This window comes from Oncorhynchus keta, chromosome 1 (assembly GCF_023373465.1).
Source record: "Oncorhynchus keta strain PuntledgeMale-10-30-2019 chromosome 1, Oket_V2, whole genome shotgun sequence".
NCBI lineage: Eukaryota > Metazoa > Chordata > Actinopteri > Salmoniformes > Salmonidae > Oncorhynchus > Oncorhynchus keta.
Genome location: NC_068421.1, coordinates 68838660 through 68866190, shown reverse-complemented (window position 1 = coordinate 68866190; position 27531 = coordinate 68838660). Strand labels below are relative to the sequence as shown.

The window sequence follows — 27531 nt, the reverse complement described above, 5'->3', positions numbered from 1 at the left end:
TTGCCTGGTCACAGACAGCACTGAAGTCCACAAGCGAAGGGAAAATGTGAGAGGAGGGGAGCGCGTAGATGCTGTTTGTATGGCTACTATGAAAGTGAACTGTGTGTGCGGGTGATCAGGGGTGTATTCATTCCACCAATTCTGTTGCAAAAAGTTTCTTAAACGGAAGCAAATGGATAGAAACGGGGATGGACCTAACTGAATTTGTCCAATAGAAACTCGTTTTAGTTAAACTAAACTGTAGATCAGCTAGATACAGGCAAGTGTGTGCATGTTTCACTGTCTGTCAACTTGATTACTCCAATTTGTCTCTAGACCTAGACTAAACTTTAATTTGTAGGCTAGGTTCTAACAACCTCATGATGGGTATAGGGCAAAATTGAGTAAGGTTTAGCCTACTACATCAATCAATGTTAAATTAAGCTGAGTGAATGGAATATGAATGACAGTCTGATTTCGAGGCAACCTAAGGCTGTACAATTTGTTGTTTTGCAAACCAACGCTGTAAGAGCTAAGAAATGCTGTATGCATTTTCTGTTAGGGTTATTGATTGAATAATCATTTTGTTGTTCATCAAACAAAATAGTTGGCTACGTTTGCCTGTATATCACATTGCCTGCGTATATACAGCATTGATTCCTACCTAGTCTGAACTACCTACCAGAAAGACAATGAATTTCCAGCATGGACAGTCAAGTAAAAAATTGCTCATCTATATGACATATTGGTGGGCCATCAAATCATGACTCATTCTATGGTACATTAGCATGATATGTTACACCACCACATCCTATAATTTGGAAAGTATTGTGACTCCTTGACTTTTTACAAATGTTACAGCCTCATTATAAAATTGATTAAATTGTTTTTACACCCTCAATCTACACACAGTACCCAATAATGACAAAGCAAAAACAGGCTTTTACAAATGTTACCAAATTTAAAAAACGGAAATATTACATTTACATAGGTATTCAGGTGAAGGTGAATCTTGGCCCCAGTCTGAGGTCCTGATCGCTCTGGAGCAGGTTTTCATCAAGGATCGCTCTGGACTTTGCTCCATTAATCTTTCCCTCGATCCTGACTAGTCTCCATGTCCCTGCCGCCGAAAAACATCCCCACAGCATGATGCTGCCACCACCACGCTTCACTGTAGAGATGGTGCCAGGTTTCCTCCAGATGTGAAGTTTGGCATTCAGGCCAAAGAGTTCAATCTGGTTTCTCATGGTCAGAGAGTGATGCGAGGAGTGGCATCCGCCCGGCCACCCTACCATAAAGGCCATAAATGCCTGTTTGTTGGAGTGCTGCAGAGATGGTTGTCCTTCTGGAAGGTTCTCCCATCTCCACAGAGAAACTCTGGAGCTCTGTCAGTGACCATTGGGTTCCTGGTCAATTCCCTGACCAAGGCCCTTCCCCCCTGATTGTTCAGTTTGGTTGGGCGGCCAACTCTCGGAGGAGTCTTGGTGGTTCCAAACTTCTTCCATTTAAGAATGATGGAGAACACTGTGTTCTTGGAGACCTTCGATGCTGTAGAAATATTTTGGTACCATTCCCCAGAGCTGTGCCTCAATACAATCTTGTCTCTGTGCTCTACGGGCAACTCCTTCGACCTCGTGGCTTGGTTTTTGCTCTGACTTGCACTCTCAACTGTGGGACCTTATATAGACAATTGTTTTCCTTTCCAAATCATGTCCAATCAATTTCATTTACCACAGGTGGACTCCAATCAAGTTGTAGAAACATTTCAAGGATGATCTATGGAAACAGGGGGCACAGGAGCTCAATTTCTGAATACATAAAACATTTCTGTGTTTTATTTTTTATACTTTTCTAAAATCCTATTTTCACTTTGTCATTTTGGGTTATTGTGTGTAGATTAATGAGGAAAACATTTAATTTAATCCACTTTAGAATAAGGTTGTAACGTTACAAAATGTGGAAAAGGTGAAGGTCTGAAAACTTTTCGAATGCACTGTATGTAAAAGGACTCTGTTGTGACCAACACTAACTTATTTGATGGTACTGCCTCTACATTTAGCTGTAGTCAACTCAGTGCCAACAACCACCCACAGACTCGTCCCTCCTTTCTCACAACCAACCAAGCAAGAGTATCTCCAGGAACTTCAGTGCAAAGGGCTTGGTAAGAAACATGTGCATACACAATGGCAAACGTTACGCTCTTTACAAGTATTTTGAGTATACTTGAGAAATTAATATACAATTAGATTTAGAAAATATTACCTACCTTCGCTCTCTCAGGTGAGTCCAAGGCCAGTATATTACCTCGCTTTTCTCGCTCATCTGAGACCAAGGCCAGAAATTACCTACCTCTTTGCTCTCTCTCAGGTGAGACCATTGCCAGTAAATTACTACCTCTTTGCTCTCTCTCAGGTGAGACCATGGCCAGTATATTACCTACCTCTTTGCTCTATCTCAGGTGAGACCATTGCCAGAAAATTACTACCTCTTTGCTCTCTCTCTCAGGTGAGACCAAGGCCAGAAATTACCTACCTCTTTGCTCTCTCTCAGGTGAGACCATTGCCAGAAAATTACTACCTCTTTGCTCTCTCTCAGGTGAGTCCATGGCCAGTATATTACCTACCTCTTTGCTCTCTCTCAGGTGAGTCCATGGCCAGTATATTACCTACCTCTTTGCTCTCTCTCAGGTGAGACCATTGCCAGAAAATTATCTACCTCTTTGCTGTCTCTCAGGTGAGTCCATGGCCAGTATATTACCTACCTCTTTGCTCTCTCTAAAGTGAGACCATTGCCAGAAAATTACTACCTCTTTGCTCTCTCTCAGGTGAGACCATGGCCAGTATATTACCTACCTATTTGCTCTCTCTCAGGTGAGACCATGGCCAGTATATTACCTACCTCTTTGCTCTCTCTCAGGTGAGACCATGGCCAGTATATTACCTACCTCTTTGCTCTATCTCAGGTGAGACCATGGCCAGTATATTACCTACCTCTTTGCTCTCTCTCAGGTGAGACCATGGCCAGTAAATTATCTACCTCTTTGCTCTCTCTCAGGTGAGACCATGGCCAGTATATTACCTACCTCTTTGCTCTCTCTCAGGTGAGACCATGGCCAGTAAATTATCTACCTCTTTGCTCTCTCTCAGGTGAGACCATGGCCAGTATATTACCTACCTCTTTTCTCTCTCTCAGGTGAGACCATGGCCAGTAAATTATCTACCTCTTTTCTCTCTCTCAGGTGAGACCATGGCCAGTATATTACCTACCTCTTTTCTCTCTCTCAGGTGAGACCATGGCCAGTAAATTATCTACCTCTTTTCTCTCTCTCAGGTGAGACCATGGCCAGTAAAGTACCTACCTCTTTGCTCTCTCTCAGGTGAGACCATGGCCAGTATATTACCTACCTCTTTGCTCTCTCTCAGGTGAGACCATGGCCAGTAAATTATCTACCTCTTTGCTCTCTCTCAGGTGAGACCATGGCCAGTATATTACCTACCTCTTTGCTCTCTCTCAGGTGAGACCATGGCCAGTATATTACCTACCTCTTTGCTCTCTCTCAGGTGAGACCATGGCCAGTAAATTATCTACCTCTTTGCTCTCTCTCAGGTGAGACCATGGCCAGTATATTACCTACCTCTTTGCTCTCTCTCAGGTGAGACCATGGCCAGTAAATTATCTACCTCTTTGCTCTCTCTCAGGTGAGACCATGGCCAGTATATTACCTACCTCAATTCTCTCTCTCAGGTGAGACCATGGCCAGTAAATTATCTACCTCTTTTCTCTCTCTCAGGTGAGACCATGGCCAGTATATTACCTACCTCTTTTCTCTCTCTCAGGTGAGACCATGGCCAGTAAATTATCTACCTCTTTTCTCTCTCTCAGGTGAGACCATGGCCAGTAAAGTACCTACCTCTTTGCTCTCTCTCAGGTGAGACCATGGCCAGTATATTACCTACCTCTTTGCTCTCTCTCAGGTGAGACCATGGCCAGTAAATTATCTACCTCTTTGCTCTCTCTCAGGTGAGACCATGGCCAGTAAATTATCTACCTATTTTCTCTCTCTCAGGTGAGACCATGGCCAGTAAATTATCTACCTCTTTGCTCTCTCTCAGGTGAGACCATGGCCAGTAAATTATCTACCTCTTTGCTCTATCTCAGGTGAGACCATGGCCAGTAAATTATCTACCTCTTTGCTCTATCTCAGGTGAGACCATGGCCAGTATATTATCTACCTCTTTGCTCTATCTCAGGTGAGACCATGGCCAGTAAATTATCTACCTCTTTGCTCTCTCTCAGGTGAGACCATGGCCAGTAAATTATCTACCTCTTTTCTCTCTCTCTCAGGTGAGACCATGGCCAGTATATTACCTACCTCTTTGCTCTCTCTCAGGTGAGACCATGGCCAGTATATTACCTACCTCTTTGCTCTCTCTCAGGTGAGACCATGGCCAGTAAATTACCTACCTCTTTGCTCTCTCTCAGGTGAGACCATGGCCAGTATATTACCTACCTCTTTTCTCTCTCTCAGGTGAGACCATGGCCAGTAAATTATCTACCTCTTTTCTCTCTCAGGTGAGACCATGGCCAGTAAAGTACCTACCTCTTTGCTCTCTCTCAGGTGAGACCATGGCCAGTAAAGTACCTACCTCTTTGCTCTCTCTCAGGTGAGACCATGGCCAGTATATTACCTACCTCTTTGCTCTCTCTCAGGTGAGACCATGGCCAGTATATTACCTACCTCTTTGCTCTCTCTCAGGTGAGACCATGGCCAGTATATTACCTACCTCTTTGCTCTCTCTCAGGTGAGACCATGGCCAGTATATTACCTACCTCTTTGCTCTCTCTCAGGTGAGACCATGGCCAGTATATTACCTACCTCTTTGCTCTCTCTCAGGTGAGACCATGGCCAGTATATTATCTACCTCTTTGCTCTATCTCAGGTGAGACCATGACCAGTAAATTATCTACCTCTTTGCTCTCTCTCAGGTGAGACCATAGCCAGTAAATTATCTACCTCTTTTCTCTCTCTCAGGTGAGACCATGGCCAGTATATTATCTACCTCTTTGCTCTATCTCAGGTGAGACCATGGCCAGTATATTACCTACCTCTTTGCTCTCTCTCAGGTGAGACCATGGCCAGTAAATGATCTACCTCTTTGCTCTCTCTCAGGTGAGACCATGGCCAGTATATTACCTACCTCTTTGCTCTCTCTCAGGTGAGACCATGGCCAGTATATTACCTACCTCTTTGCTCTCTCTCAGGTGAGACCATGGCCAGTAAATTATCTACCTCTTTTCTCTCTCTCAGGTGAGACCATGGCCAGTAAATTATCTACCTCTTTGCTCTCTCTCAGGTGAGACCATGGCCAGTAAAGTACCTACCTCTTTGCTCTCTCTCAGGTGAGACCATGGCCAGTATATTACCTACCTCTTTGCTCTCTCTCAGGTGAGACCATGGCCAGTAAATTATCTACCTCTTTGCTCTCTCTCAGGTGAGACCATGGCCAGTAAATTATCTACCTCTTTTCTCTCTCTCAGGTGAGACCATGGCCAGTAAATTATCTACCTCTTTGCTCTCTCTCAGGTGAGACCATGGCCAGTAAATTATCTACCTCTTTGCTCTATCTCAGGTGAGACCATGGCCAGTAAATTATCTACCTCTTTGCTCTATCTCAGGTGAGACCATGGCCAGTATATTATCTACCTCTTTGCTCTATCTCAGGTGAGACCATGGCCAGTAAATTATCTACCTCTTTGCTCTCTCTCAGGTGAGACCATGGCCAGTAAATTATCTACCTCTTTTCTCTCTCTCTCAGGTGAGACCATGGCCAGTATATTACCTACCTCTTTGCTCTCTCTCAGGTGAGACCATGGCCAGTATATTACCTACCTCTTTGCTCTCTCTCAGGTGAGACCATGGCCAGTAAATTACCTACCTCTTTGCTCTCTCTCAGGTGAGACCATGGCCAGTATATTACCTACCTCTTTTCTCTCTCTCAGGTGAGACCATGGCCAGTAAATTATCTACCTCTTTTCTCTCTCTCAGGTGAGACCATGGCCAGTAAAGTACCTACCTCTTTGCTCTCTCTCAGGTGAGACCATGGCCAGTAAAGTACCTACCTCTTTGCTCTCTCTCAGGTGAGACCATGGCCAGTATATTACCTACCTCTTTGCTCTCTCTCAGGTGAGACCATGGCCAGTATATTACCTACCTCTTTGCTCTCTCTCAGGTGAGACCATGGCCAGTATATTACCTACCTCTTTGCTCTCTCTCAGGTGAGACCATGGCCAGTATATTACCTACCTCTTTGCTCTCTCTCAGGTGAGACCATGGCCAGTATATTACCTACCTCTTTGCTCTCTCTCAGGTGAGACCATGGCCAGTATATTATCTACCTCTTTGCTCTATCTCAGGTGAGACCATGACCAGTAAATTATCTACCTCTTTGCTCTCTCTCAGGTGAGACCATAGCCAGTAAATTATCTACCTCTTTTCTCTCTCTCAGGTGAGACCATGGCCAGTATATTATCTACCTCTTTGCTCTATCTCAGGTGAGACCATGGCCAGTATATTACCTACCTCTTTGCTCTCTCTCAGGTGAGACCATGGCCAGTAAATGATCTACCTCTTTGCTCTCTCTCAGGTGAGACCATGGCCAGTATATTACCTACCTCTTTGCTCTCTCTCAGGTGAGACCATGGCCAGTATATTACCTACCTCTTTGCTCTCTCTCAGGTGAGACCATGGCCAGTAAATTATCTACCTCTTTTCTCTCTCTCAGGTGAGACCATGGCCAGTAAATTATCTACCTCTTTGCTCTCTCTCAGGTGAGACCATGGCCAGTAAATTATCTACCTCTTTGCTCTATCTCAGGTGAGACCATGGCCAGTATATTATCTACCCCTTTGCTCTATCTCAGGTGAGACCATGGCCAGTAAATTATCTACCTCTTTGCTCTCTCTCAGGTGAGACCATGGCCAGTAAATTATCTACCTCTTTTCTCTCTCTCAGGTGAGACCATGGCCAGTATATTACCTACCTCTTTGCTCTCTCTCAGGTGAGACCATGGCCAGTATATTACCTACCTCTTTGCTCTCTCTCAGGTGAGACCATGGCCAGTAAATTACCTACCTCTTTGCTCTCTCTCAGGTGAGACCATGGCCAGTATATTATCTACCTCTTTGCTCTCTCTCAGGTGAGACCATGGCCAGTATATTACCTACCTCTTTGCTCTCTCTCAGGTGAGACCATGGCCAGTAAATTATTTACCTCTTTGCTCTCTCTCAGGTGAGACCATGGCCAGTAAATTATCTACCTCTTTGCTCTCTCTCAGGTGAGACCATGGCCAGTATATTACCTACCTCTTTGCTCTCTCTCAGGTGAGACCATGGCCAGTATATTACCTACCTCTTTGCTCTCTCTCAGGTGAGACCATGGCCAGTATATTACCTACCTCTTTGCTCTCTCTCAGGTGAGACCATGGCCAGTATATTACCTACATCTTTGCTCTCTCTCAGGTGAGACCATGGCCAGTATATTATCTACCTCTTTGCTCTATCTCAGGTGAGACCATGGCCAGTATATTACCTACCTCTTTGCTCTCTCTCAGGTGAGACCATGGCCAGTATATTACCTACCTCTTTGCTCTATCTCAGGTGAGACCATGGCCAGTATATTATCTACCTCTTTGCTCTATCTCAGTTGAGACCATGGCCAGTATATTACCTACCTCTTTGCTCTATCTCAGGTGAGACCATGGCCAGAAAATTACTACCTCTTTGCTCTCTCTCAGGTGAGACCATGGCCAGTAAAGTACCTACCTCTTTGCTCTCTCTCAGGTGAGACCATGGCCAGTATATTACCTACCTCTTTGCTCTCTCTCAGGTGAGACCATGGCCAGTATATTACCTACCTCTTTGCACTCTCTCAGGTGAGACCATGGCCAGTATATTACCTACCTCTTTGCTCTCTCTCAGGTGAGACCATGGCCAGTATATTATCTACCTCTTTGCTCTCTCTCAGGTGAGACCATGGCCAGTATATTATCTACCTCTTTGCTCTATCTCAGGTGAGACCATGGCCAGTATATTACCTACCTCTTTGCTCTCTCTCAGGTGAGACCATGGCCAGTATATTACCTACCTCTTTTCTCTCTCTCAGGTGAGACCATGGCCAGTAAATTATCTCCCTCTTTGCTCTCTCTCAGGTGAGACCATGGCCAGTAAATTATCTACCTCTTTGCTCTCTATCAGGTGAGACCATGGCCAGTATATTACCTACCTCTTTGCTCTCTCTCAGGTGAGACCATGGCCAGTAAATTATCTACCTCTTTGCTCTCTCTCAGGTGAGACCATGGCCAGTAAATTATCTACCTCTTTGCTCTCTCTCAGGTGAGACCATGGCCAGTATATTATCTACCTCTTTGCTCTATCTCAGGTGAGACCATGGCCAGTAAATTATCTACCTCTTTGCTCTCTCTCAGGTGAGACCATGGCCAGTAAATTATCTACCTCTTTGCTCTCTCTCAGGTGAGACCATGGCCAGTATATTACCTACCTCTTTGCTCTCTCTCAGGTGAGACCATGGCCAGTATATTACCTACCTCTTTGCTCTCTCTCAGGTGAGACCATGGCCAGTAAATTACCTACCTCTTTGCTCTCTCTCAGGTGAGACCATGGCCAGTATATTATCTACCTCTTTGCTCTCTCTCAGGTGAGACCATGGCCAGTATATTACTTACCTCTTTGCTCTCTCTCAGGTGAGACCATGGCCAGTAAATTATCTACCTCTTTGCTCTCTCTCAGGTGAGACCATGGCCAGTAAATTATCTACCTCTTTGCTCTCTCTCAGGTGAGACCATGGCCAGTATATTACCTACCTCTTTGCTCTCTCTCAGGTGAGACCATGGCCAGTATATTACCTACCTCTTTTCTCTCTCTCAGGTGAGACCATGGCCAGTAAATTATCTCCCTCTTTGCTCTCTCTCAGGTGAGACCATGGCCAGTAAATTATCTACCTCTTTGCTCTCTATCAGGTGAGACCATGGCCAGTATATTACCTACCTCTTTGCTCTCTCTCAGGTGAGACCATGGCCAGTAAATTATCTACCTCTTTGCTCTATCTCAGGTGAGACCATGGCCAGTATATTACCTACCTCTTTGCTCTCTCTCAGGTGAGACCATGGCCAGTAAATTATCTACCTCTTTGCTCTCTCTCAGGTGAGACCATGGCCAGTATATTATCTACCTCTTTGCTCTATCTCAGGTGAGACCATGGCCAGTAAATTATCTACCTCTTTGCTCTCTCTCAGGTGAGACCATGGCCAGTAAATTATCTACCTCTTTGCTCTCTCTCAGGTGAGACCATGGCCAGTATATTACCTACCTCTTTGCTCTCTCTCAGGTGAGACCATGGCCAGTAAATTATCTACCTCTTTTCTCTCTCTCAGGTGAGACCATGGCCAGTATATTACCTACCTCTTTGCTCTCTCTCAGGTGAGTCCATGGCCAGTATATTATCTACCTCTTTGCTCTCTCTCAGGTGAGACCATGGCCAGTATATTACCTACCTCTTTGCTCTCTCTCAGGTGAGACCATGGCCAGTATATTATCTACCTCTTTGCTCTCTCTCAGGTGAGACCATGGCCAGTATATTATCTACCTCTTTGCTCTCTCTCAGGTGAGACCATGGCCAGTATATTACCTACCTCTTTGCTCTCTCTCAGGTGAGACCATGGCCAGTATATTACCTACCTCTTTGCTCTCTCTCAGGTGAGACCATGGCCAGTATATTACCTACCTCTTTGCTCTCTCTCAGGTGAGACCATGGCCAGTATATTACCTACCTCTTTGCTCTCTCACAGGTGAGACCATGGCCAGAAAATTACTACCTCTTTGCTCTCTCTCAGGTGAGACCATGGCCAGTATATTACCTACCTCTTTGCTCTCTCTCAGGTGAGACCATGGCCAGAAAATTACTACCTCTTTGCTCTCTCTCAGGTGAGACCATGGCCAGTATATTACCTACCTCTTTGCTCTCTCTCAGGTGAGACCATGGCCAGTATATTATCTACCTCTTTGCTCTCTCTCAGGTGAGACCATGGCCAGTATATTATCTACCTCTTTGCTCTCTCTCAGGTGAGACCATGGCCAGTATATTACCTACCTCTTTGCTCTCTCTCAGGTGAGACCATGGCCAGTATATTATCTACCTCTTTGCTCTCTCTCAGGTGAGACCATGGCCAGTATATTATCTACCTCTTTGCTCTCTCTCAGGTGAGACCATGGCCAGTAAATTATCTACCTCTTTGCTCTCTCTCAGGTGAGACCATGGCCAGTATATTACCTACCTCTTTGCTCTCTCTCAGGTGAGACCATGGCCAGTATATTACCTACCTCTTTGCTCTCTCTCAGGTGAGACCATGGCCAGTATATTACCTACCTCTTTGCTCTCTCTCAGGTGAGACCATGGCCAGTATATTACCTACCTCTTTGCTCTCTCTCAGGTGAGACCATGGCCAGTATATTACCTACCTCTTTGCTCTCTCTCAGGTGAGACCATGGCCAGTATATTATCTACCTCTTTTCTCTCTCTCAGGTGAGACCATGGCCAGTATATTACCTACCTCTTTGCTCTCTCTCAGGTGAGACCATGGCCAGTATATTACCTACCTCTTTGCTCTATCTCAGGTGAGACCATGGCCAGTATATTATCTACCTCTTTGCTCTCTCTCAGGTGAGACCATGGCCAGTATATTACCTACCTCTTTGCTCTCTCTCAGGTGAGACCATGGCTTTGCTACCTCTTTGCTCTCAGGTGAGACCATGGCCAGTATATTACCTACCTCTTTGCTCTATCTCAGGTGAGACCATGGCCAGTATATTATCTACCTCTTTGCTCTCTCTCAGGTGAGACCATGGCCAGTATATTATCTACCTCTTTGCTCTCTCTCAGGTGAGACCATGGCCAGTATATTACCTACCTCTTTGCTCTCTCTCAGGTGAGACCATGGCCAGTATATTACCTACCTCTTTGCTCTATCTCAGGTGAGACCATGGCCAGTATATTACCTACCTCTTTGCTCTCTCTCAGGTGAGACCATGGCCAGTATATTACCTACCTCTTTGCTCTATCTCAGGTGAGACCATGGCCAGTATATTACCTACCCCTTTGCTCTCTCTCAGGTGAGACCATGGCCAGTATATTACCTACCTCTTTGCTCTATCTCAGGTGAGACCATGGCCAGTATATTACCTACCTCTTTGCTCTCTCTCAGGTGAGACCATGGCCAGTATATTACCTACCTCTTTGCTCTCTCTCAGGTGAGACCATGGCCAGTATATTATCTACCTCTTTGCTCTCTCTCAGGTGAGACCATGGCCAGTATATTATCTACCTCTTTGCTCTCTCTCAGGTGAGACCATGGCCAGTATATTACCTACCTCTTTGCTCTCTCTCAGGTGAGACCATGGTCAGTATATTACCTACCTCTTTGCTCTCTCTCAGGTGAGACCATGGCCAGTATATTACCTACCTCTTTGCTCTCTCACAGGTGAGACCATGGCCAGAAAATTACTACCTCTTTGCTCTCTCTCAGGTGAGACCATGGCCAGTATATTACCTACCTCTTTGCTCTCTCTCAGGTGAGACCATGGCCAGAAAATTACTACCTCTTTGCTCTCTCTCAGGTGAGACCATGGCCAGTATATTACCTACCTCTTTGCTCTCTCTCAGGTGAGACCATGGCCAGTATATTATCTACCTCTTTGCTCTCTCTCAGGTGAGACCATGGCCAGTATATTATCTACCTCTTTGCTCTCTCTCAGGTGAGACCATGGCCAGTATATTACCTACCTCTTTGCTCTCTCTCAGGTGAGACCATGGCCAGTATATTACCTACCTCTTTGCTCTCTCTCAGGTGAGACCATGGCCAGTATATTACCTACCTCTTTGCTCTCTCTCAGGTGAGACCATGGCCAGAAAATTACTACCTCTTTGCTCTCTCTCAGGTGAGACCATGGCCAGTATATTACCCACCTCCTGTCTCTCTCAGGTGAGACCATGGCCAGTATATTACCCACCTCCTGTCTCTCTCAGGTGAGACCATGGCCAGTATGTTACCAACCATCAATTCATTGATGATGAATTGGTTAAATTCATAAACAGTGCGTATGTTATCACTAATTTACTCATATCAATGTTTATTTGGTATATGCACAGGATACAGTGGGGTGTATATGGGAATATGACATTGCGTTGTACTGTGTACTATTGAAGTAACAATTTGTTTAATTAACTCAGACTCGTCCCACTACCAAGCAAGCAAGAGTTTCTCCAGGAACATCAGTGCAAAGGGCTTGGTAAGAAACATTTGTTCATACAGAATGGTAGATATTACACTTGTTACAAATATTTGACCTTTTCCTGATGAAACCTGAGAAATGAATATACAATTACATTGAGTTACAATCAATACTTTATTTGTGATTTCAATGCATTCCAGTGATTCTTTTCTCCCTCTTCAGCATCAACACTGCCGGAGTAACAGAACCTTGGACTACTTGCGGCATTTAACATTAAACATTTAAAAACTAATCACAAATCTTTTGTGTAAAAATCCTCAGTTGTGCACTGGGGCCTCCCACTCCTCTTTCTATTCTGGTTAGAGCCAGTTTGCACTGTTCTGTGACGGGAGTAGTACACAGCATTGTACGAGATCTTCAGTTTCTTGGCAATTTCTCGCATGGAATAGCCTTCATTTCTCAGAACAAAAATAGACTGACGAGTTTCAGAAGAAAGTTCTTTGTTTCTGGCCATTTTAAGTCTCTAATCAAACTCACAAATACTGATGCTCCAGATACCGTCTTGGCCGGCAGCCTTGCAAGATTTAATACTTTTAAATGTCTTACTCATGTCGGCCACGGAGAAAGAGGGTTCGCAGTCCTTGGTAGCGGGCCGTGTCGGTGGCACTTTATTATCCTCAAAGTGGGCAAAGAAGGTGTTTAGTTTGTCTGGAAGCAAGACGTCGGTGTCCGTGACATGGGTGGTTTTCTTTTTGTAGTCCGTGATTGTCTGTAGACCCTGCCACATACGTCTCGTGTCTGAGCCGTTGAGTATTTGTGTCTGAGTATTTTTACTAAAGTACTTTATATCACTGTCTATGGCTGACATTTTCCACCATCCAACAGGTCTAAGCTATCCTGTGCATTATAGGTTGACATTGGGAAATGAGCAGAAATAACTACATGTTTTTTCCCTTAAGATTACCATGTGCCAGACAAAAAAACAAAAATGGTTGTTCATCTTTAAAAAATAGTTTATTTATTAGGGTGTTTTGGATTTTCAGAGTTATGCCATTTGAGTTATATGATATCCTGTTGTGTGAAGAGAGAATGGATTGATTCCAAAAGGACAACTTTACAAATGTCTCTACAGTATTTAAAAATGAACATAAGTTACCGTATAGAGACCCCCTGCTTCTCAGGGGCTGGGAGTGTCAAACATAGTTCAATATGTAGGGAATAGGTTGCCATTTGGGCTTCAACCGTTTTCTAGGTATCTTTTGTAAAAAAAAAAAATTTTAAAAGGAGTGTTGTAAATGCTTGACCTGTTACGTTACATTGGAGTTGGGGTTGTGCTATGACCAGTGTAATTTGAACATAACCATCATATGACTTGATGGCCCATAGTCCACCTATATGTCGTGCAGATGAGTGTTACGGAGACTAGTTGATAGGTAATCGACTAGCTGGACTGTTCTCCGGACTCCGCTTGTAGGGATTTGTACAATGCTTGATCGAGGCTATTGAACTTGACATTGGTGTCTGTCTTTATTCCTTGAACTGCAGCTTCTTCAGGCCAAGACGAAGCTTAACTGATCGGCAGCGCTCCATCAGTGCCAGGAGCTTCACATCGTGGTCGCGTTCTGCTTCTTCGTCTGTGTTACCACAGCTTACGATCAGGACATCATCGGCGATGGGTTCAATACCCTTGAGCCCAGCCAGTAACTTGTGCTGCTTGCGTTGGTATACCTCAGGCGCCACTGAGACACCAAACGGGAGTTTGAGCCAATGTTTCCGACCCCATGGGGTCCAGAAGGTAGTCATGAAGCTGCTTTCTTCGTCCAGCTTGCATTGAAGGAATGCATCTCGGGCATCAACCAAGGTGAAAATCCTGGCTTTGGAAAGCTTATAGAGGACATCCTCTAGTGTTGGCATGATGTAGTGGGATCGTTTCAGTGCTTGGTTCAGATGCAGATCCTCAGCTTCTCTGTTTTTTCACTATGACCCTATTGCTGGTTCAGTCACAGATGTCATGTGGCCATCGGCCTCATACTTGTGCAGCTGGGCCTTCACAGCCACTTTCATTGCAATCGGCACAATGCGAGGAGCACACTGGACTGGAGTGACGCTCTCATCCAATTCAAAGTGTACCTCCACAGGCACTGACTGATTCAACAGGCCTGTTGAATACATCGTTATATCTGCTAAGTAGTCGTTCTTTGGACAGGGGTCTATGCTGGACATGCTCCACAATGTGCAGGTCATTTGGTACGGTGAACTGCATCAGTCCCAGGCGTTCGCATGTAGAGGCTGAGAGGAGAGGATGTTGACTGGTTTTCACAATCTCAAACTCCAGCTTGTGATTGCGTCCCCGAATAACACATTTGGTCTCAAAGATGCCCATAGAGCACATTAGTTCTCCTGAGTACAGCTTTAGTCTAGTGTCGCTGGTCAATAGATGTGTGTCAGATGCCAGATTAATTTTGTCTTTGTAGCTCATTATGTTGCATGTAGCACCGGAATCCAGTTGACATTGTTGTTGCTTGTTGTGTAATCGTAGTGTCATGAACAATTTCTTCCCTCTTGAGTGTACAGCCCCAATGGATTCATGCATGTAAATGTCACTTTCACTGTTCTGAAGATTGAGTAACATCATCAACACAGTGAATCTTGCCCTCACTCACCCTTCATTTGCTTTTGAAACACACTTTTGCAAAGTGATTATTAGTTCCACAAGCTCTGCGTGGTTTTCTGTAGGCAGGGCAGTGCTCTTTGTGTATGTATTCCAACAGTATTTACATGCTATGGGGCTCTCTGTGTTCACCGTTCGTGGTGAATTACTCTGCCTCGATTGGTTGTCTGAATGTCTGCCAGACTCCGCATGTAGGGATTTGTACAATGCTTGAACAAGGCTATTGAAGTTGACATTGGTGTCCGTCTTCATTAATTTATCCAACATATCATACTGAAACAATGAGCCATTGTTTACTGACCACACTGGGTTTTCATTGTCATTCTGGTGGGTAGTTCACACTCGGTAGGAATCAATGCTGTATATAGGCAGGCAATGTGCTGAACAGGCAAACATAGCTAACTATTTTGGTCGAATTACAAAACATAACAGAAAATGCATACAGCATTTCTTAACTCCCTTTCAGTTTTGGGGTTTGCACAACCACAACTTGTACAGCCTCGGGTTACCTCGAAAAGGTCTCCACCAGTATCTCCCTGAGAAATACATGTTTGTGTGATGTTACAGTGCCAAATGTTATAGCTAGATGCATTTTTTGGGGTGGTCCTTGGCCCAAAATTGTGTTGACCACCTAGCGAACTAAGTTAGCACTACTGAGGGTGGAGAGGAGGGAGGTGGAGGAAGATGGTGTTCAGACTCTCTGGGGGTTGAGGGTGGAGAGGAGGGAGGTGGAGGAAGATGGTGTTCAGACTCTCTGGGGGTTGAGGGTGGAGAGGAGGGAGGTGGAGGAAGATGGTGTTCAGACTCTCTGGGGGTTGAGGGTGGAGAGGAGGGAGGTGGAGGAAGATGGTGTTCAGACTCTCTGGGGGTTGAGGGTGGAGAGGAGGGAGGGAGGTGGAGGTAGATGGTGTTCAGGCTCTCTGAGGTGTGAGTTTGGAGAGAAGGTAGGTGAGGGAGGAGGGTGGATGGAGGTGGAAGTAGTAGGCTGCTGCTCCTCCCATCATCACTGTGAGGCTGAGCTTTAGCAGACGGCCCGCCACAGAACATCCCTGCTTCTCCTCCACCTGGTACAAGGATGGGCAGAAGAACACATCATAGTATAATAACCTATTCGATACCAATGTACATTCATCTTAAATACAAATATCTTAGATGCATCTTCAGTATGAATATATAATAAATATGTCACCTGTCTGGTCTTGAAGGGCTGGAACATGCGTTCAAACTGGGTGAAGATGGCTCGGCGTGCCCCGGACCATTTCCCTGGGCCGGTGATACGGTATTGGTAGGCAGTGACGGGACCCCACAGAATCCTCTTGAATAGGGGGTAGTCAGTGAAGAACAGCCAGGCCAGGCTGGGTCTGACCCCCACCTCTCCAGCGATGTCATCCATGTAGGACACAAAGTCCACCTGCAGCGGCACCAGCTTGGATACGATGTAGCTGTGGACAGGACAGAGCAACAGTCATCAGTTATTAATTATTCAGGATATTGATTAGTAATACCCAGCTTTTTAAAATGTATTTAATCCATTTTAGAATAAAGCTGTAACGAATCAAAATGTGGAAAGAGTCAAGGGGTCTGAATCATTTCCGAATGCATTATTCATGTATGCATGAAGCTTAGATATTATATGGCTTTGGGATGGACAGCCATCTCACTTCTTGTCCATGTCCTTGGTGTCGCACTCCACAGCCTTCAGCATGGCCTGGTTGGACGGTAGCTTCTTATGACCTGAGAAACACGAGACAGAACTAAGACCACTCCTCTGATCAGAACTACACATGAAGCAGGTGGGGGTAGAAGCAAATGGTGTGCAGTAATGGATCCTGATACCTCTCTACTGGCTATCACTCAGTCTGACCTTTAAAGACACGTGTGACCCAGCGGGACTGCATCTCTGCCTGGGGCATGATGGCACCCAGGGCATGGATGAAGCCTACTACGGCCATGGTGGGGTGCTCCAGGGTGGGGGGAAACACATGCTTGTACAGCCCCAACCGGTGGCCAGACTTATGCATTACGTTGGGAGGCAGGAAGGGAAAGTCGTAGTTGTAACCCGTAGCGAACACAATCACATCCACCTAGAAAACGAAACACACTTAGCCATGTTAAACGTTAATAGGGTGTGTGAATGCGAGCATGTATGTTTCAGTGTGTGTATCTGTGTCTGGCTGTGTGTCCACCTTGTCCACCACACTCCCATCCTCAAACACCACACTGGAGCCTCTGATCTGTTGGACATTGGGTTTGACCATGACTCCACCAGTCAAGATCTTATTGGGAAGCTCATCATTTATCACTGGAATCGTACTGAACAACCTAGTTGAGAGAGGAAGGGATGAAAAGAGAGGATGTATACATGTATTGTGTACACACACACACACACACACACACACACACACACACACACACACACACACACACACACACACACACACACACACACACACACACACACACACACACACACACACACACACACACACCTACCTACCTACCTGTGTTTGGGTTTGAGGGCGTACATGGTGTGGTCATACATGGCGTTGAGCTTCTTCTCTCCGAACCAGCTGAGCCAGTTAACTGGCAGCAGTTGGAACAGGATGTGGACAAAGCGTGTGTTATACTTCATGTCCACGGGCAAGCCGTTGTCCGACAGCACACGTATAACCCACGCACCGCGACGCGTGCTCAGATACACCTGCAGAAAGGGAGATAGGAGGGATGGGATAATTCATTTATCAAGAGAGAACATAAGATAACATTCTTCCCCCAGCTCACACTTCATTCACAGACCAAGAAAACAGACAATAAGAAACAAACAACCCATACAAATAAACACAGAAACTATGCCAATTGAAAATCGGAACCTGTATTAGTGGTTACCTGCTCTGAATCTGACCCTGTATCAGTTGTTAGTTACCTGCTCGGCCACCCGGCTGGACTCCACAGCGATGTCTCCTCCAGAGTTGCCGATGCCGATCACCACCACCCTCTTCCCATGAAGGTCCTCTGGACCCTTATAATCCCAACTGTGGAAGTACTTCCCCTCAAACGACTCAATACCTGAAACCAACAGAATACTCGATTGGCATGCTCTACTGTGTGTGTGTGTGTGTGTGTGTGTGTGTGTGTGTGTGTGTGTGTGTGTGTGTGTGTGTGTGTGTGTGTGTGTGTGTGTGTGTGTGTGTGTGTGTGTGTGTGTGTGTGTGTGTGTGTATATACAGTATAAACAGTATGTGTGTGTCAGAAGATAGTCTCAGCTAACTTCTTGCTCTGGGGGTCTGGGGCAGGTTATTGTAAAGCACTTTTTTATTAAAAAATTATTTTTATTTGTTGATTGATTCTGCTGACCTGAGAAGTCTTTAAGTGGAAGGTGTGGGTAGGAGTAGTGACCAGAGCAGACGATGACAGAGTCAAACATGTGTCTCTCCTCCTGTCCCTCCCTGTTCTCTGTCACCACCTCCCACTGGCCTGAATGACTGAAGTCTGGCCTCTGTCTCACACTCCGCACACTGGTCTGAAACACACACAATTAACCAACCTTGAACCCAGCAACCAGCCCGTTATTCCCCCTAATTGGGTTTGTAAAGTCACTGCTGTCACCTGGAAGTGGATGTGCTGCAGCAGTTTGAAGTGTTCAGCATAGAGCCTGAAGTACTGCAGGATACGGGAGTGGTGCATGTAGTTGGGGTAGTCAGCTGGGATGGGGAAGTCGCTGAAACACATCATCTCCTTGGAGATATTGATGGTGAGGGAACGGTAGATACTGGCTCTGTTGGGCTCAGAAACTTCCTGGAAGGAGGCAGACATGTTTAAGTCATAGTGCTATGATCATCAATATCCATATTATCATCTGATAACTGACTGCTCCCTTGTGCTTACATAATAAATAAAATCTCACTCTGTGAGCATATTAGGTCAACTCAAACATGGAACTGTTTCACCCATTTATAATCATTACATTATGTTAGCTGCGCTAGGCACAACAGTGTGGTAACTACTCTGTAGATTGATACATACAGATATATAACATGGATTTGATTCTATAACACCCTCCACTCTTCTGGAAAGGCTTTCCACTAGATGTTGGATCATTGCCACGGGGACTTGCTTCCATTCAGCCACAAGAGCATTAGTGAAGTCGGGCACTGATGTTGGGCGATTAGGCCTGGCTTGCAGTTGACGTTCCAATTCATCCCATAGGTGTTCGATGGGATTGAGATCAGAGCTCTGTTCAGGCCAGTCAAGTTCTTCCACAATGATCTTGACAAACCATTTCTGTATGGACTTTGCTTTGTGCACGGTGGCATTGTCATGCTGAAACAGGAAAGGGCCTTCCCTAAACTATTGCCACAAAGTTAGAAGCACAGAATCCTCTAGAATGGCATTATATGCTTCACCAGAACTAAGGGGCCTAGCCCCTTAGAAAACAGCCCATAAAAAACATAAAAAAATAAAAAACAGCCCAAGACATTATTCCTTGTCCACCCAACTTTACAGTTGGCACTATGCATTGGGGCAGGTACTGTAGCATTCTCCTGGTATCCACCAAACCCAGATTCGTCCGTCGGACTGCCAGATGGTGAAGCGTGAGTCATCACTCCAAAGAACGCGTTTCCACTGCTCCAGAGTCCAATGATGGCGAGCTTTAACCCACTCCAGCCGACACTTGGCATTGAGCATGGTGATCTTAGGCTTGTGTGTGGCTACTCGTCCATGGAAACCCATTTCATGAAGCTCCCGACGAACATTGCTTCCAGAGGCAATTTGGAACTGGGTAGTGAGTGTTGCAACCGAGGACAGACGATTTGTACGCACTATGAGCTTCAGCACTTGGCGGTCCCATTCTGTGAGCTTGGTTGGCCTACCACTTCACAAACTGAGCTGTTGTTGCTCCTAGACCTTTCCACTTTACAATAACAGCACTTACAGTTGACCGGGGCAGTTCTAGCAAGGCAGCATTTTTGACGAACTGACTTGTTGGAAAGGTGGCATCCTATGCCGGTGCCATGTTGAAAGTCACTGAGCGATTCAGTAAGACCATTCTATTGCCAATGTTTGTCTATGGAGCTTGCATGGCGGTGTGCTCAATTTTATACACCCGTCAGCAAACGGGTGTGGCTGAAATAGTTGAATCCACTAATTTGATGACTACATACTTTTGTATATATTGTCCACCTTTGGACTGTTGGTGCCAACATGGCGACCATTATAACGTCCTGAATAAATATGCAAACTAAGTTTGCCAAATGTAATGTACATCAGTCCCTGGTCCCAGGCCTTGCCTTGAACTTCCACAGCCCCCCGATGTCATCACTGCTCTCAAAGCAGGTGGGCTCCAGACCCTCGTCCAGACAGCTCTTGATGCTGGTCAGACCTGAGGGACCCGCCCCAATCACTGCTACGGTACGCACCATGATGGAACTACAGAGAGAGAGAGAGAGCGAGAGAGAGAGAGGGTTAGTACCATGCTGGAACTACAAGGAGGAGGGAGAGTGATGGTTAGTATGTCACTACAGGGAGAGACACACTTCAAGCCCCTACCCCCACACAAGGGAAAGGAGAGAGGGAGGAAGGAAGAGTAGGAGAGGAGAAAGAGAGGGAGGGAGAATATAGGAGAGAAGGATAGACATCAGAGGTTGTAGGTAGAAGAACTCATTTTAAAAAGCAGTTTGTTGTGCAAACCTTAATTGCTCTAATTTAACTTACATACACTGAGTGTACACAACATTAGGAATGCCTGATCTTTCCATGACATCCTGACCAGGTGAAAGCTAGGATCCCTTATTGATGTCACCTATTAAATCCACATCAATCAGTGTAGATTAAGGTGGAGGAGAGGGTGAATGGCCAATACAAAAGATTTAAGTGCCGTTGAACAGGGTATGGTAGTAGGTGTCAGGTGCACAGGTTTGAGTGTGTCAAGAACTGCAATGCTGCTGGGTTTTTCCACGCTCAATAGTTTCCAGTGTGTATCAAGAATGTTCCACCACCCAAAGGACATCTAACCAACTTGTGGGAAGCATTGGAGTTAACATGGGCCAGCAGTGGAATGCCTTCGACACATTGTGCAGTCCATGCCCCCGACAAATTGAGGATGTTCTGAGGGCAAAAGGGGGCGCAGCTCAATATCAGGAAGGTGTACTAGTTAAGTGTTATATTAAAGTCTGGTCCCTTCTCCTGAATTTGTTTAATCCTTAACGCCATTTCACGAGTGTCAGGACTAGACATGAAATGGGTTTATAATATTTATTGAGGAGGTGGAATGGATGCGAGAATGAGAATTCAGCAAGGAAATGAGAATGGACCGGATGAAGCCAAGGGCTGCAGATCAAAAATCCGGAGGGGTTGACTCTGTAGGGTTTGGCTTGGAGCCTCAGGTAAACATCACCGTCAGGTCGTGGTACAGTAGTTAGGCAGTATCCCCAATAAGAGAGCACCAAGTTAGTTGGACCCTGGATAGGAAGTGAGCTGTTCTGGACTTCATGTCCTGAATGATTGGCGATATAGTGGAGGTAGAACAGTCATACGGACTAGGTGCCCATGGAGAAAACTAACCATAGACCTCAGGAGAGCAAGCAGAAGTAACCGTGGAAAGGAAAAAACTCCCTTGAATGAAAAAAACCTTGAGGAACCAGACTCAGCTGGGGAACAAATACTCTTTTTGCAGGTTGGGCAGGATACAGTGCGTGAAGTAGATGGTGTCCGTGAAATGAGGCGGAGACTGGAGGACTGAGACTGAGTTAATGCAGGTTCTGTGAGATTAGCATGTTGTGGGCTGTCCTGATGTTTATGTCAGAGTGGATGTAGGAATGATAGACTTGAGAGGACCAGTGGCCGAGGAGTTGTACGGTGTGGTCTGCGATGCTGTGTCGGGATGCCATGGAGGCGGCAGGTGTGTCCAGAGAATTGGTCAACAAAATAACCGGACAGGGATAGTATTTGTCTCAGATGGGAATGGAATCACTGACGAGAGGCGATGGAAGCAGAATCAGTGTTGAATAGTGGGTCGGATGGAGAGGCATGTTGAGATTGTCTGAGCTGCAGGAAGTAGGTAAGTGGTTCACAGAGGCTGAGGGTAGATGGTAGCCGGAACTGGTAGACTGGTGTGGTCCTGCCAAACTGATTGAGGATGGGAACGTCTGACACACTAGGATATCGAGAAGGGTTGTAGATAGTAGATGAGGATGTAAACTCTGAACATTGCAGGAATCCCCAAAAATGCCAAAAGACACATTGATTATAGTGTGGAAGAGACTGTGATGGAGATGTAACCAGACCGCAGTGTCTGGATGCAGGCAGACAGGATGTCAAGTGTTATGGACTGGTGTCGAGGGTGGGACTTTTGTGCGTTGGAAGCCCTTGAGGAGAAGGGAGACATGCAGGTGAGAGGAGGAACATGAAGACCCAGTAAGCAACTTGAGAAAGATGTTGATCCTGGCCAGGTACATCCAGATGGATGATATCCGCATGAAGAGGGATGAGCTGGCATGGGTGAAGAAGGCAAACATGGTGACCAAGTCATTGGAGGAAAAAGGCAGGTGATAGAGGGCATTCGGAAAGTATCCCTTGACATTTTCCACTTTGTTACGTTACAGCCTTATTCCAAAATTGACTAAATCATTTCCCCCCTCATCTATCTACACATAATACCCCATAATGACAAAGCAAAAATAGTTTTTTCAGAAATATATAAATATATATACAAATACAAAAACTGAAATATCACATTCACTTTTTTTTACCCTGTATTGTCCCCAATTGGTAGTTACAGTCTTGTCTCATCGCTGCAACTCCCATACAGACTGGGGAGAGGCGAATGTCGAGAGCCGTGCGTCTTCCGAAACACAACCCAACCAAGCCGCACTGCTTCTTGACACAATGCCCACTTAACCTGGAAGCCAGCCGCACTAATGTGTCAGAGGAAACACCGTGCCCCTGGTGACCGTGTCAGCGTGCACTGCTCCTGGCCCGCCACAGGAGTTGCTAGTGCGCGATGGGAGAAGGACATCCCTGCTGGTCGAACCCTCCCCTAAACCGGACGACGCTGGGCCAATTGTGCACCGCCCCATGGGTATCCCGGTCACGGCCAGCTGCGACAGAGCCTGGACTTGAACCCAGAATCTCTAGTGGTACAGCTAGCACTGTGATGCAGTGCCTTAGACCACTGCGCCACTCGGGAGGCCCAATATTTACATTTACATAAGTATTCAGACCCTTTACTCAGTACTTTGTTGAAGCACCTTTCACAGCGATTACAGCCTTGAGTCTTCTTGGGTATGACGCTACAAGCTTGGCACACCTTTATTGGGGAGTTTCTCACATTCTTCTCTGTAGATCTTCTTAAGCTGTGTCAGGTTGGATGGTGAGCGTCGCTGCACAGCTATTTTCAGGGTCTCTCCAGAGATGTTTGATTGGGTTCAAGTCCAAGCTCTGGCTGGGCCACTCAAGGAAATTCAGAGACTTATCCTGAAGCCACTCCTGCGTTGTTTTGGCTGTGTAATTAGGATCGTTTTCCTGTTGGAAGATTAACCTTCGCCCCAGTCTGAGGTCCTGAGCGCTCTGGAGCAGGTTTTCATTAAGGATCTCTCTGTACTTTGCGCCGTTAATCTTTCCCTCTATCCTGACTAGTCCCCCAGGCCCTGCCACTGAAAAACATCCCCACAGCATGATACTGCCACCACCATGCCTCACCGTAGGGATGGTGCCATGTTTCCTCCAGACGGGACACTAGGCCAGAGAGTTGAATCTTAGTTTCATCAGACCAGAGAATCTTGTTTCTCATGGTCTGAGATTCCTTTAGGTGCCCTTTGAACTCCAAGAGAGCTGTCATGTGTCTTTTACTGAGAAGTGGCTTCCGTCTGGCCACTCTACCATAAAGGCCTGATTAGTGGAGTGCTGCAGAGATGGTTGTCCTTCCGGAAGTTTCTCCCATCTCCACAGAGGAACTCTGGAGCTTTGTCAGAGTGACCATCGAGTTCTTGGTCACCTCCCTGACCAAGGCCCTTCTCCCCCGATTGCTTAATTAGGCCAGGCGGCCAGCTCTAGGAAGAGTCTTGGTGGTTTCAAACTTCTTCCATTTAAGAATGATGGAAGCCACTGTTTTCCTGGGGACCTACAACGCTGCAGACATTTTTTTGGTACCCTTCCCAAGATCTGTGCCCCTGACTCAATCCTGTCTCGGAGCTCTACAGACAATTCCTTCGACCTCATGGCTTGGTTTTTGCTCTGACATGCATTGTCAGCTGTTGGACCTTATATAGACAGGTGTGTGCCTTTCCAAATCATGTCTAATCAATTGAATTTACCACAGGTGGACTCCAATGAAGTTGTAGAAACATCTCAAGGATGATCAATGGAAAAGGATGCTCCTGAGCTCAATTTTGAGTCTCATAGCAAAGGGTCTGAATACTAAAGCAAATAAGGCATTTCTGTATTTTTTAAGGTCATCATGGAATAAGGAGGGACTGGGGTTGGTAGGGGTTCTGCATTTGTGGCCAAGTGCCGTAATCTCTGAAATTGGAGACGGGACAGATAACATTGGCCGGTTACATGTCCAGCTCTGAGAAGGAACTGACAGACGTCTAACCTGGCTGTCTTGGGAAACTCTTGATAGGGAGGGAGTCAGAACGGCCCCGGTTAATGATGGCCCTTCTGGACCCTTCATTTCCTCAGAGAAAAGCGGCTACGGCAGCAAACCAATGACCTCTGTAGAAACCTCCGTACCCAATGGAAGAGGCAGTGCAGTGAAAAGCTGTAAGTCTTCAGGAGAAGAGACAGTCATCATAGAAAAAGGTGATACCGTTCCAATGACTGAGGAGAAGGTGAGCTCCGAGAGGCACGAGGGATCTAAGACCACGGCGTGAAGCAGGAAAGGCACGGAGGTGGCCAGGGAGAGAAGGTGGGACAGGAAGGAACTGCCTTAAGGGGTGATCCTTTTTTAAATTTAAATTTTATTTTGACCTTTATTTAACTAGGCAAGTCAGTTAAGAACAAATTCTTATTTTCAATGACGGCCTAGGAACAGTGGGTTAACTGCCTGTTCAGGGGCAGAACGACAGATTTTGTACCTTGTCTCAGGTGTTTGAACTTGCAACCTTCCGGTTAGTCCAACGCTCTAACCACTAGGCTACCCTGCCGCCTGATGGCAGAGATCAGGTGGCCCAGCAGTGAAAGCCGCTGACTTTTAGTGCAGTGTGGAGATTATAAGTAATTGGATAGCGGGAGGGAAATGCGTTTGTAGAGAGGCCGGGAGGCCTGAAAGGAGACTTTGTCCAGTATGATTCTGAGAAATTTGAGGTGAGTGGAGGGGCCTTCGGTCTCTCTTCAGAGAGAGGTACGCCAAGGTGGCTGAAGCTGGAATATTGAAGAATCTTACATATTCATACGCACTACCGTTCAAACGTTTGGGGTCACTTAGAAATGTCTGTGTTTTTGAAAGAAAAGCAACATTTTCTCTCCATTAAAATAGCATAAAATGTATCATAAATACAGCATAGACATTGTTAATGTTGTAAATGACTATTGTAGCTGGAAACGGCAGATTTTTAATGGAATATCTACATAGGCGTACAGAGGCCCATTATCAGCAACCATCATGTGTTCCAATGGAAAGTTGTGTTAGCTAATCCAAGTTGATAATTTTAAAGGCTAATTGATCATTAGAAAACCTTTTTACAATTGTTAGCACAGCTGAAAACTGTTGTTTTGATTAAAGAAGCAAAAACCTGTCCTTCTTTAGACGAGTTGAGTATGTGGAGCATCAGCATGTGGGTTCGATTACAGGCTCAAAATGGCCAGAAACAAAGACTTTCTTCTGAAACTTGTCAGTCTATTATTTTTCTAAGATATGAAGGCTGTTCCATGTGAGAAATTGCCAAGAAACTGAAGATCTCATACAACGCTGTGTACTACTCCCTTGACAGAACAGCGCAACCTGTCTCTAACCAAAATAGAAAGAGTGGGAGGCCCCAGTACACAACTGAGAAAGAGGACAAGTACATCACAGTGTCTAGTTTGAGAAACTGACGCCTCACAAGTCCTCAACTGGCAGCTTCATTAAGTAGTACTCGCAAAAAACACCAGTCTCAACGTCAACAGTGAACAACAGGTGACTCTGGAATGCTGGCCTTTTAGGTTGCAAAGAAAAAGCCCTATCTCAGTCTGGCCAATAAAAATAAAATATCAAGATGGGCAAAAGAACACACACTGGACAGAGGAACTCTGCCTAAGCCAGCATCCAAGTCACCTCTTCACTGTTGGCGTTGTGACCGGTGTTTTGCGGGTACTATTTAATGAAGCTGCCAGTTGGGGACTTGTGAGGCATCGGTTTCATAGGGACCGTTCATTTCACTAGGCAAGTCAGTTAAGAACAAATTCTTATTTACAAAGACAGTCAAGGAACAGTGGGTAAACTGCCTTGTTCAGGGTCAGAACAACAGATGTTTAACTTGTCAGCTCAAGGATTTGAGTAACCTTTTGTTTACTTGCCCAATGCTCTAACCACTAGGCTACCTGCCGCCCCAGACTTGAGGACCGACGAACTCCATACTAGGGTCCTTTGGCAGGGTATGCAAACCATAGAACTTTGGCTGTGGAGGCATGGTCAATCTGTAGCTATAGGACACATGATCCTTTGAACGCATTTGGGGGCGATAATGGAGCCCTATTCAATGAAGGGAAGCAAAGTGGGCAGAGGGGTGATTTGCAAATGGAGCTTGGCAAAAGAGGGCATCATTGTAATCCAAACCCAACCTTCTTTATGACTAAAATGATCCTATTTACACATACATTTTAACACTAGAATAAATGTTTCTGACTCATATCAATGTTACATGGGCTGTTTTGAAAAGGACGAGTTGCTCCTTAGGGGCAGTCGCTCTTTAATGCACCACAGAATTGAAGGCTCTTTTTTTACCCACGTTTTGATTTCAACAGACATTCATTGTTTAATTCAAACATGAAATCTAAACCTTGTGAAGATAATCCTACCTCTAACACTTCAATTTAGACAAAAGGTTTTTCCAGCATTAAGACATTAGGATTAAATATAACAGAACATCTACAGAATTCTTTATTCCACTGTAATTGCAGTATACATTCTGCATAATAGTGTACAGAGCACACGGCATTTCTACAAAGATTCTAGACAATTACATATGGTGAAGCAGTAATGTCTACTCTAATGAGACTTACCTTTGTTTTGTGTGTCGGCAGGTGAGGGTTGTGTGTGTGTGTGTGTGTGTCAAAAGGGAAGAACTCATCACAGCCTTTATTGCCGAGCAAACACAGTGACGTTTTTTTAATCATCACAAAATAAGACCTGGATCAAAGTGAACATGTTTAACATTGACAGGAGTGCAATGACCTGGGTTATATTGGTGGAGGTTAGATATTACAGTCAAAACAAATATCTGGCATTGCACCACATCTGGTACATTTCCAAGACGCAGATTTCTACCATACTACATATTCTAGATCAGATTTAAAACAAACAATTCTGCAGAATGGCGTCAAGCTCCATTTAAAATTCCACTTTGTCATTTCTAGTTTTCAGCTACTTCTATTAGCCACAA

General features: G+C 45.4%; 1 protein-coding gene and 1 long non-coding RNA gene across 2 annotated transcripts; one reads left to right on the top strand and one right to left on the bottom strand.

The window, feature by feature from the left end:
- The first annotated feature begins 11551 nt into the window (after nt 1–11551).
- LOC127906578 (uncharacterized) lies at nt 11552–16295 on the top strand. Its single transcript, XR_008061928.1, has 3 exons — nt 11552–12076; nt 12281–12339; nt 16159–16295. It is a non-coding gene; the product is annotated as an uncharacterized LOC127906578 (long non-coding RNA).
- On the bottom strand, nt 12346–27192 carry LOC118391925 (flavin-containing monooxygenase 5-like). The gene is made up of 11 exons (XM_035783436.2): nt 27152–27192; nt 20242–20380; nt 18560–18748; nt 18308–18473; nt 17877–18019; nt 17455–17654; nt 17140–17275; nt 16818–17037; nt 16615–16687; nt 16143–16395; nt 12346–16017 (listed from the first exon to the last, which is right to left on the bottom strand). The coding sequence occupies exons 2-11, from the start codon at nt 20371–20373 to the stop codon at nt 15865–15867; spliced, it is 1665 nt and encodes a 554-aa protein (XP_035639329.1). The 5' UTR covers nt 20374–20380; nt 27152–27192; the 3' UTR covers nt 12346–15864.
- Nucleotides 27193–27531: the final 339 nt, after the last annotated feature.